The 11,460-nt window shown below is 41.2% G+C and overlaps 1 protein-coding gene and 1 long non-coding RNA gene across 2 annotated transcripts in view; one reads left to right on the top strand and one right to left on the bottom strand.

Moving 5' to 3' along the window:
* Nucleotides 1-2,864: 2,864 nt before the first annotated feature.
* LVRN (laeverin) overlaps nucleotides 2,865-11,460 on the bottom strand; it is a 36,052-nt gene continuing 27,456 nt past the window's right edge. The window contains exons 15-20 of the mRNA XM_080972424.1: nucleotides 10,886-10,980; nucleotides 9,812-9,916; nucleotides 8,126-8,290; nucleotides 5,567-5,707; nucleotides 4,514-4,577; nucleotides 2,865-4,088 (exon numbers count right to left, since the gene is read on the bottom strand). Of these exons, the coding sequence (XP_080828550.1) occupies nucleotides 3,942-4,088; nucleotides 4,514-4,577; nucleotides 5,567-5,707; nucleotides 8,126-8,290; nucleotides 9,812-9,916; nucleotides 10,886-10,980 (717 nt within the window). The 3' untranslated portion in view covers nucleotides 2,865-3,941. The remainder of the gene's footprint in view (nucleotides 4,089-4,513; nucleotides 4,578-5,566; nucleotides 5,708-8,125; nucleotides 8,291-9,811; nucleotides 9,917-10,885; nucleotides 10,981-11,460) is intronic.
* On the top strand, nucleotides 6,882-7,997 carry LOC308458583. Its single transcript, XR_013977582.1, has 2 exons — nucleotides 6,882-7,537; nucleotides 7,584-7,997. It is a non-coding gene; the product is annotated as an uncharacterized lncRNA (long non-coding RNA).

Genomic DNA, 11,460 nt, shown 5'->3' with positions numbered 1-11,460 from the left:
GCAGTAAAGCCTTGTAACCCGATCCCCTACCTTTGAGTTATTGGAAGCTTGGAGGGAGGACTTGGGAAGGTGACCCCCTCCCTGACAACCTGGTCCAAGTACAGATGAAACCATAAGGATGGAAAACAGGGCTCTTTTGTCGACATAGAACTCTGCAGGCACACAAGGTGACTTGATCACAGGACTTCCTCATTAAGGTAAGATGTATTTCGGTTAAATTATCTAAAGGCAGCTATAAGGGACGCGGGTGGCGCTGTGGTCTAAATCAGAGCCTAGGGCTTGCTGATCAGAAGGAAGGGCGGTGGTTCGAATCCCCGCGACGGGGTGAGCTCCCATTGCTCGGTCCCAGCTCCTGCCAACCTAGCAGTTTTAAAGCACGTCAAAGTGCAAGTAGATAAATAGGTACCGCTCTGGCGGGAAGGTAAACGGCGTTTCCATGCGCTGCTCTGGTTCGCCAGAAGAGGCCTAGTCATGCTGGCCACATAACCCGGAATCTGTCTGCGAACAAATGCCAGCTTCCTCAGCCTATAGAGCGAGATGACCACGCAACCCCAGAGTCATCCGCAACTGGACCTAACGGTCAGGGGTACCTTTACCTTTAAAGGCAGCTATATGTGTAATCACTGAAGATTTTTGCTGACCTAGTAGTACAAAATGAGAAAGAGGACTGCAAGATAGTTCCAGGAAATCAGACGCTGGAGCAGAAGAAGGAAGATACTTTAGCCTATTGTAAACAAAATTGTTTACAATATTGAGCAAAATTGCTCAAGCCACAAACAAGAAGGAGGAAGCTACGCTGATACTGCAGCTGTGCATTTAAATCTGCGAAGGAGCCAGTAATACAAAAACATTTCTCGGAAAGAGCAACTGCACACAGAGGTAACTGCTACCAGATGATATTGCATTGCCAAATGCACGTTTACAAAAAAGCTAATCTGGAAAAAGTTAGTTGGACTGACACCATTTCAGTTTATTGTATTATTTTCATAAACCGTTAAATATAAAAATTTGGATAGTTTATTCCGGGCTGGTTTAAAAGGAATTGTGCAGAAGCTTGCATTAATAATGTGCTTTCCTGCCTTCAAAACTAAACCATATCATTCAGGGCGAAACAGAAATGCTTCTTATTCCAAACCTTTCGACAATAGAAGGATGAAACAATGCTCTGTAAATGTTTTTCCCTCTTACAAATTTCACAGCAAATTAGTTACTTGGAAGAAGCATATTAGTCCACAAATTAAACCTGCGCTTGTACTAGAATGAAAAGGGTTTTTTTATATTTAACTCTTCCATGTAAAACTTTTCTCTATTTTTGCAGCAGAGAAGGAAGAATGCAGCATTTAATGTGAATATGCACAGAAAATGTTCTGAGTGTCATGAATGCAATGACAGTAACTGATCATTTACTGAAGTTAGCTGCATTGACCTAAAATCATGTCATTATTTTTTAAAGGTGGACACAGATTTCCGGCACATTTGGCATATTAGAGAGAGATCAAACTTTTTCAATAAGTTAAAATGCGTATATCCCATATCAAAGGACCACTGTACATTTTATCTTGAACTGCCATGTCAATAGCGTAAGCTTTGCCAGCTCAGAATTTAGGAGAGAAAACCACAAGTTCCCACCTGTTCTTTTCTGCAGAATATGAAGAATCATCCCACCCCACAAGCTAGAACTGAAATTTGAATGTTATGCAAACAGATACATACGTAGATTATTATTTTCTACCAAGTTAGCATTTTTATGTGCATATATATATATATATATGTATATCTTACCTAATTTGATAATTAAACTGCAAAAAGCAACCTATCGCTGCATTCCATTTGGAGTTGCACAGAGCAGAAATTCAAAAGATGGTAGAATTACACAATGGTCCACAGATAGTCTCTTGGTAGCGATGCTGCTTGTTTGCTATACACAAATGTAATTGGACACAATGGGCCGCCGATTCTGCCAATTAAAATTGTTAGTGCACCTGAGACATGATTTAATCAGTGATTCTGTAGACTGCATGAGAAAAATACTGTATGGCAAAAAGAAAGTGCACATTTTAAAAGTGTGGATGGCAGTTTTCAAATGTTTGATTTGTTAAAAGAGTTAAATCAGCTAGGAACTGTTCAAAATTTAAGAGCTCTCATAAACACAAAACAGACCATTCTCTTCATGTGACTTCTCCATCCGTTAGGACTCAAGCCTACAACACACACTATCAGAAGTCATATCAATTGTGCATTCAGTGTGTGCAACATCACACAGCTCTGGCCAAAGCAGGGATCTTCAGGGACTGGAAGATCAGCCAAGCCCAACAAAGAACAACAGGCCACAGTCAGTAAGCTGGTGACACTGGCTTTAGGTCAGGTTCCCCTACAAGTCTTTAATTTGAATATGTTGCTGGTGGTTATAGGCTTCCAGGGTTGGGCTCTAGAGCACTGTGTTAGGAGCCGGGAACTGAGCCAGAGAATGAGATCTATGGGACCAAGGAGAAATTGTCACAGAGGTGTAGGCCAGAATTTGGGAGTAAGTAGGAAATGGAACCAAGGAACAGGTCAGAGATGAAAATCTGTGCCAGTAAACAAGTCAGAATGAGTACCAAATAAGCAAGCAAGCACCTAAAAATGAGCACTGAACAAACCAATTACTTGTGACTGGACTAAAGCCAGGAAGACTTTGCTTTTCAGGCAAGGCTGAATTCACAACGGAAACCACTTTGTGCCCAGGGAGAGTCAATGGCCATCTTTTCTCATGTGGCGAAAAGGATTCAGAGCCCTCAGCTATTCCACAGTCCCATCACACAATCATGTATTTCACTCCTGGCACCGTGCGTTGTCTTTGACATGAACTTCCAGATTCCGTGTAGTAATTTAGAAGATATATTTTATTAACAAGCAAACATCCATGTTGTACAACATCCATCAACTGAAAAGCTGATAGGCTTAGTGGCACAGTAACAAATACCAGCATGGGGAGTGTGCATAAAAAGGGGATGCAGAATAGGAGGAGAGAGGAGGAGGCGTGGAAATGGGGTGGTAGTCTGAGTGCAATGGAAAGTTGAAGGAAAGAGTTGGTAGGAAGCAGGGAGTGAAGGGGTTAACGGTGTGTGTGCGCAGAACGGGAGTGACAATAGGAGAGAAAAAGGCCTAGAAAAGGGTGATCTGTGTGCAATGGAGAGTTGAGGAAAGTAGGGGCTGTAGGAAATAAAGAAGTGAACATGAAAATGGGGGTGCAAGGTAGAAGGAGGAGGTATGGAAATGGGGTTGAAGATGAAAGCTTCTGAAGAACAAGGGGGATGGTGGCTTCATAACTGGACAGAATGTGGAAAGGGTGTTTAGCAGTGTCAATGTGGGGGGGAGAGATAGTGGGGCTGCAGAATAGAAGAAGTGGCTTCGGAAACTGGGCAGGGAAAGTGAAAAGGGAGTTTAGTAGTTACTTGAGGTAGGAAGGGGAAGCTCTAGGAGGTTGATGTGGAAGGAATATCTGGGGGGTTGGCAAGTTCAGTGAGCTGAGGTGCCCCCCTTAGTGCGTTTTAAAAGGCAAGAAAGTTGAAATTTTACAGATGTGTAGCCCAAAGAGTCCCACGTCACATAGCAAACTGACAACAATGGCTTCTTCTAGTTGCTAGTTCTTCATTTCAGTTGGTAAGGCTTGCAACATTCCATCCATTTGACATAAGCGTCAAGATATTCCTTGAGTTTCCTTTGACCTTTGTTTAGGCACGGGGTTATTTTTTTAGTTCATTCTGTCTTGTATGGCAATGTTCTGAGTAGAAATTTGACTCCACAGTAGCCTGATTTACACAGACACCATCGCAAGACTACCACCATTTAAAACATGAAGTAGGAGCTCTACGCACAAAATATGTGCTCCTTTAAAAAAAAAAAAAATCCTACTAAAGCAGTTACCAAAAAACACAGATATCTGGAAGAATTATCAAATGTCAAATGTCCATATTTCTTTGTAGCCACTTGACCATTTTAGTAACCGATTCTTTTCTTTCTTCATTTCTAGATTTTGCTTTCTGCAGCATCTCTGTAGGGGTTGTTCTTTGTTCTGGTTCAAGGGTATTGTTAAGAAAAACCTGGACCTAAAATTAATGTTTGTGGTAAATTGGCAGATGTTATTCAAAGTATTGTGTTTTCACTTCCACTCTCTCTCTTTAATTATTATTATTTTTAAAAATCCTACATACATTTCTGCCACCTCCAACCCTCATTTAACCACCCTCCTCTGCACAGAAGGACAACATTGGGGGGGGGGGGGCACAGAAGAACAGAGAAAAGGAATTCACAGGACTCTTATCCATTCTGGCTTTGGGGTAATTGAAGAGAAGATTCCAGCCCCTGCTGATATGGATCAGAGATGGGCAAAGGCTTCTAAGCAACGGAACTACCTAAGAAACTCAGCTGCATTATTCTTTCTATTCCACATGGTTTTAAGTTTTGTTTTTTTTAAGGGCTTAAATCCTTCATTTTCAGAGCTACCGTTCTATGCTGTATCTGTTCTACTTACCACTTGAACCTCGAAGTCTGTACTGACAGAATTCATGAAAGCATATAATGGTTCAAAGGAGCACCTATAAAAGAAAGCATGTTTATAAAGAGAAAACATTTTGATAAAAATGTTGTGCGTGCGCCACTCATCTGTTTTCACTCAAGCATATTCTGCAAAAGTTTGACAGAACGTTCATATGTATTAACCAAAGTAAACAATTCACCTTGTTAAGGGAATGAATGTTCTATGATTTAACACCACGGATGTAGCCAAGGCCCTCCCCCCAAATCAAGTAAATAAAAATATTTAACTGAGGTTCTGCCCATGTTTAACACCCTTATTATGTTTTCCGTATACTATTTTCTGTGTGATTCTTGAGTATTTCGTCTCTGGATTATATTGGTATCAGGGATGCATGTATCCTGCCCACTTCCCCCCGAAGAGAATGCAGCCCTCAGTGGGGAAAATGGTTTGTCACCCCCTGCTCTAGATAATGGATTGGCTCCAGAGATTCCCATGAGCTGAATTTCATTCATGAAATGCCTCTGTGAGCAGAAAGGAGGCAGGTAAATACCCCCCCCCCCAACCTTCCCTGCATCCCCAAGTGCCCAACAAAAACCTAATCTGCAGAGTTAGAAAACAGTATGGGAGATACTTTGGAATATCCCATGACAAAGTGGAATGGGGGGTGGCCTCCCCCACTGTTTTCCATGATTAGGAACTTCCACTACTTCTGCAAATGGATTTGAGATATGTTGGTTCCAAGCCAATGAGTTTTGGATACTTTTCATTTATATATTCAAGTATATAACTTTAAATATCTGTTCATTTTTTAATGCTGTGGTGTTTATTCTCTTTTCTAGTATATTAATGTGCTTAATAGATTCTCAAGCACACCACCATTGTGTCTGGGTTTTTAAGGGGGGAGGAATTTTATCCCTTATTCTGTTGATAGCCAAGTAAAACAAAACATTTGCAAAGTAATTAACACTTCAACTCTACCAGACCCAGCAGATTAACATTAGAAAATCAAGTTAAAGGGAAATTACATAAAACAGTTGCTTGCCATACCTATTATATAAACGTGACCAATTTTCTGTTATGAATTTCCATGCTATCCAGTGGCCAGCCTCACTTTCTGCCACGTGTCTAATTACTTCTGATATAAGATCTGGTGAAATTACAGAATCGTTCAGGATATACTGCAAGTATCTAAAGAGAAGTTTATTCAAAATAAACATAAAAATTATAATAAAGAAAACAATTTCCAAAACACTTCTAAGATGAGCACCAGAGTTCCATCTTCATAGATTTTACATTGTGGAGGGGAGACAAATAGGGCTGCATGTGAATGCAAAATCTGACCAACCTGGTAGCTTTCTGTAAGCCTGTGATGGCCTGGGAATCAGACTCGGATGTTGAACCTGAGGGATCCCAGCCTGCACAGGATTCCCCGCCTCCAGAACCAGCTGAGCCAGGGCTGGGGCCTGAGCCTGAAGGGTCCTCACCTGTGCTGGATCCTCAGGTGCAGGCATCAGCTGAGTCTGCTCTGGCTCCTGAGGTGATGGAGGACCCATTGCCTGCATGCAGGTGCTCCACTCTCAGCCCCGTCAGAGGAAGCTGAGGTTGCCTCTGGGTCCAGTAACCCTCCAGCTTCTCCTGAGCTGCAGAGGCTCAGGGCAGAGAGGCAGAGGGAACGAAGTTCCCGCAGGAGGAGTGCTCGCCTCCAAGCCAGGAGAGGCGAGTCACCAGAGGATCGGGGCCGCCCTATGCCTTGGGGCAGATAAAAGCCGGCCAGCCCCAGTCCCAAGTTGCGGGAGCAACATTGTTGGTTGCCAGTTCCTGCCTGAACCCTGTCCTGCTTTCCTGCCTGAGCTCCTGACCTGCCTCGGCTCCCTGCTTGCAAGCCTGTTCCTGACTTCACCCGGCTCCCTGCCCTGCACAATTCAAAGTGTTGGTGCTGACCTTTAAAGCCCTAAACAGCCTCGGTCCTGTATACCTGAAGGAGCGTCTCTACCTCCCATCATTCAGCCCAGACACTGAGATCCAGCGCCGAGGACCTTCTGGCAGTTTCCTCATTGTGAAAAGTGAGGTTACAGGGAACGGAGGGCCTTCTCCCTAGTGGCGCCCACCCTGTGGAACACCCTCCCTTCAGATGTGAAGGAAATAAGCAGCTATCCTATCTTTAAAAGACATCTGAAGGCAGCCCTGTTCAGGGAAGTTTTTAATATTTAACGCTGTACTGTTTTTAACATTTGATTGGGAGCCGCCCAGAGTGGCTGGGGAAACTCAGCCAGATGGGCGGGGTATAAATAATAAATTATTATTATTATTATTATTATTATTATTATTATTATTCAGCTACTACGTTGCACCTTTGACCACAGACCGGACTTGGACCTCGCCTCTTGAGTAACCCACGGGACCAGCACAAAGCCACTGGAATGCGTATTATTTGTCTTAGAGGAAGCCCCTGCTGAAGCCTGACCTATCCAGAGAATCCTAAAAAAGTCTTTTTTTAAGCAAGATGGAAACTTGGTCTAAATTTTTGTCTTATGACCGCAGAGGTGCAGCTGTGGACAATTTCTCCTAAAGTCGCAGGCACCAGAGACCACTATGTTAATTAAAGATGGAGTTTCTTAACTACACCACTCAGGCCCCTAGTTAACAGACAAACCACCAGTTCTGTTCTCTTCTCCCCCCCCCCCCAAGTGCTGAGAGTAATTCAACTTCCATCCAAAAATGTCCTGTTCAAGAAAAAAATCCTTTGTGTGCATGTGTGATATCCTGCCAACCTGATAATCAAGGAGCGAGTTCTGAAGTGTTGTGGAGGAAGGGAAGATTTATGAGTGCACATTAGCTAACTTTATCCTGAAGAAGAAGACTGCCTTCCTAAAAAACTCTGCAAGTTTGTGTGCTAGACTTGGACAGCAAGGGTTTGTGTTGGTTGTGTTGCTAGGCGTTTCACCCACATCAAGAGAGGGGAGCAACAGCTGTGAAGAGGTCATGGAATGGATTGTGTAAAACAAAACAACAGAAATTGTGTGAAAAGCATAACTCTTTTTTGTTTTAAAACGAAACAAAAGAGTTATGCTTTTCACACAATTTCTGTTGTTTGTCCTCAGTGCACCATTCAACTACTAAGCATAAATTCACGATAACCGATCAGATAACCCAGCAAAAACATATTAGTAGTAGTATTATTATAAGGGATCACAAAATTCAGTAGTGAATTTCCCCTGTCCAGAGAAAAACTTGAATGAATAAGATGTATAATGTTACTGATTTTCAAACAAATCTGGAGAGGAGTCCCTAAGACATTTGAACGGCACCTTGTATGCCTCCTTCCAGCAACTCCTGGAGCCAAGCTGGTGCCAAATGTATTGCTCTGCTTTCCTTTGGACCACATCAGTGAGGCTGAGAATGGGGTCTTGTCACCTGGGCAGACCAGGACCTCCATACGGGCTTAAGCCCTGGAGAGGTCACTTCAGTGCTGTTAAAACAGTGGTTTGACTTCACCGCCCCCCCCCCCCCGGCGCACTCCATTATCTTTTGAGACAGACGGATGTCATCAACAAATCTGGCAAACATTTTTTAAATGAACTGAAACAGTATGTTAATTACGGTCACCTTTGAAGTAACCATGGCTCACGGGTACAGCTCATGGCGAAGAGTAGGTGATAATTTCCTCGACTATCATTCCGCTTGTACATTTGCCATTCAAAGTCCCATTCTTTGTCACTACCCAGCTGAATACCAAAGCAATGAATGGCCCTGCTAATAGAAACGGGAACCCTGCAAGAGAGAATATCGCTTAGAACGGGCACCATGCAGTCCTTTGTTTCACAATTTAAAATAACCTATTGACATAATGAAATCTGTCACCATGGCTGATGGAATTTCACATCATACACTGTGGTTGAGACAAAAGGAATTTAAAGTTCTCCATTTCAAAAAATGAGAATTTGCTAGTTGGAAGATTCACATTTGGCGGAAATGACTGGCAGAATCCAAGACCAGGGAGAAGAGTCAGTGGAAGAAGATTGGAAGAAATTTAAAGACTATTTACAGAAATACTGCAAAATTAATGAATGTTAGAATGATGTCAGAATGAAGTTAAGTGGTTTTAGCAGCAATGTTACAAAGGAGTATGTAAAAATGGTTTGTTAACAGGTGAGAATCCAAAGTTACAATATATTAAGTTAAAGGATTAGGATAAAAACAAAGAGGGAAAGGATTTGCTGAATTAACTAACTGAACTGGAATACAAAAAAGGGCGGTGTGAGGAGGTCAGGGAAACAAGTAAATGAAAGACAAGACATGGAAAGATTGATCTGTTTTTAAGTGTTTTTATTTTTCTGTATTCTGTGTTTTTTCTTTTCTTTTTTTCCCCTTTTTCTTATTTTTGTAACCTTTTTTGAAACTTTAATAAATATCTTTCTTTTTTTTTAAAGGAAGGTTCACATTTGGGAATGCTATACTCTTTTCTGATAAAATGGAGTATTCCTATAAAAACATGACCTACGTACAAAGAGGACAACATCAGGAGAATAATTTGAAATTTTGTGTTTTCAAATATCTAACTTGAGAATTCTGAAAATCTTTCAAATCTTCAACTAAGAAACTTCTGTGAATATTTCAGAAATATGTTTACGATCTCTCCTTTTTACTGAAAAGCTTTTGATTTTATTGAAAAGCCTTTAGTATTTATACTGTTTGTTAATTATGATAGAAAGGAGTCAATGGAGAAAACGATGAACATTACTTGGACTATTACAATTTCACTTATTTGTGCAGCAATATGCCGTTCAAAGAACAACTGAACTTCTTTAACTATAACTATTACTTTGCTAATATGAACTGATGTGTTACTGTATTGCCATGTGTGAAGCTAACTTCCACCCCTTGTTCACACTCTAATTGTGGCCCCTTCCAAATGAATTAACACCTAACGCAAAGGAAAACCTACTCAGCCATTCTGTGTACCGAATAACCGTTTTTTTGATGAAGGGTTTTGTGAAAATTTCACTTGCTCCAATACACGACAGCCTGGATAGATCAGTTGGCTAGAGCATGGTGCTGATGATAATGCCAAGGTTGCAGGTTCAATCCCCGTATGGGACAGCTGCATATTCCTGCACTGCAGGGGGGTCAGGGGTCCCTTCCAATTCTATGATTCTTTATTACCAAATATGTATCTGACCTGTCAGAAGGGGAAGAAAATCCTTTTTACTGAACTCCTGCGGAAATCATCCGTAACCAGCTAGTATTTTCTCAGTCGTAAATTTTCAGACAGATATTATGCACCATACTCACTCAAAATCGGGGTCGTTCATCCACTTGGTGAAGATTTCGGAAGCTAGGTCTAAACAGTCACGGGCCCCCAACCAACATGCAGTTTTTATAATGGTTCCTATGCCCCTTTTTGGAAGAAAGAACAAAATGTAAATGAATAAATAAAAGGAGACAGACAGAAAAACATATTAAATGTTTCCCCCACCCCAAAAAAGGGGGGGGAGTTGATGTTAACCAATGCACCATCACTGGAGTCACCTGGAACTGCATCCTCTGCAGGCACCTTTGGGCACCTGAGTTTTTATGTGAGTTTATTTATAGGGAATGGCCATGGCCCATTGGTAGAGCATCTGCTTTGAATTCAAGTACCAGTTTGCCAGCATCTCCAGGTAAGGCTAGGAAAGGTTACCTGTCTGAAACCCTGGAGAGTTGCTGCCAGTTACATGTATACAGTACATAGAGCTAGATAAACCAATAAGGCAGCTTTCTATGTTCCTATTGTCCAGTTTATCTGCTCTCATCGGGACTGCACAATCTGATTTCAGAAGTAGGGTGGGGTTGATGAGCGAATAGTTCTGTTTCTGTGCATGGGGTTCGGCCAGGTGGCTTTTTAATTTCTTCCAAATTTGCAGTTCTATCCCGTGGTTGAATAGATTCCCAGTCTATGTTCATATGCTTGGATGACAGGGCGACTCGAACAACTAGCACTAAATTTACAAGACCGGGGACAGGATAGGGTGGAGATGGAAAATCACAGAAGGATTTGTAGCTGTAATTAGCAGGAATTTTTTTAAGGAAAGGACAGTAATGAAGTAGCAATGTTGCTACTTGCATTTTCTAAAGTTCTCAGTGCTGAACTTACAAATTTAGGATTGTGAAGAGTATTACATAAAACAACAGATTTTACTCATCGGTTTTTGTTGGCCATTGCAATTTATGCATCAAACAGACCTTATTTCTCCTCTTCCAGATATCATGTACACTGTGCTAGAGACCCAGCAATGGTGCAGCTGATAGACATAAACTGATGGCTTACCTTTATGTTGCACGTTCTATGATAAGGATGCTGGTTTATTAAAAAAAATAAGGACTTACAAAGTATTAAATTCATCTTCCAGTACTTCAAAGCTCTGACGAAGGAGATTTGTATAATGACGACAAATTGGTGAAATCCTTGTTAAGAAATATTTCTTTGGAGAAAAGAGAAAGATGTAACATATAGATGAAATCTACTTTTATTACGTTTCTTCTAATACAAACAGCACAATCTTTTCATACCTACTCAGAAGTCCCACTGAAATAAATTTCCTTTTTGTCCCAGGTAAGCGTGTATAGAGACTGCACACAGCCTTAAGTAGATAACCTAGGTTAAGGTACTGTGGTTTTCATTTTAGCATTCTCCTTTTCCTCCTCCAATATTTATTTTACTATTATTTCCTTTGTCTACATTTGATAGAAAGCCTGTTTGGACAAGCATATTTCCCTCATGTGTTCTGTACAATACTGTATTTAGCGTTTTAGACACTGAATGGCAATAACAATGATTATAGCAGAGATTATTATATCTAATTTATATTAAAATATGGCCCTGCAATGTCAAAAAAATTATTTCACTGACGAAATAACAGAACCTATTGCTGCTGCTTGTGTGAATGTTTTTTTCTACTTAG

This window comes from Podarcis pityusensis (assembly GCF_964106645.2).
Source record: "Podarcis pityusensis genome assembly, chromosome: 11".
In the NCBI taxonomy this organism is placed as follows: Eukaryota; Metazoa; Chordata; class Lepidosauria; order Squamata; family Lacertidae; genus Podarcis; species Podarcis pityusensis.
Note: the sequence above shows the minus strand (reverse complement) of the source record. Positions and strands in the feature narration are given on the sequence as shown.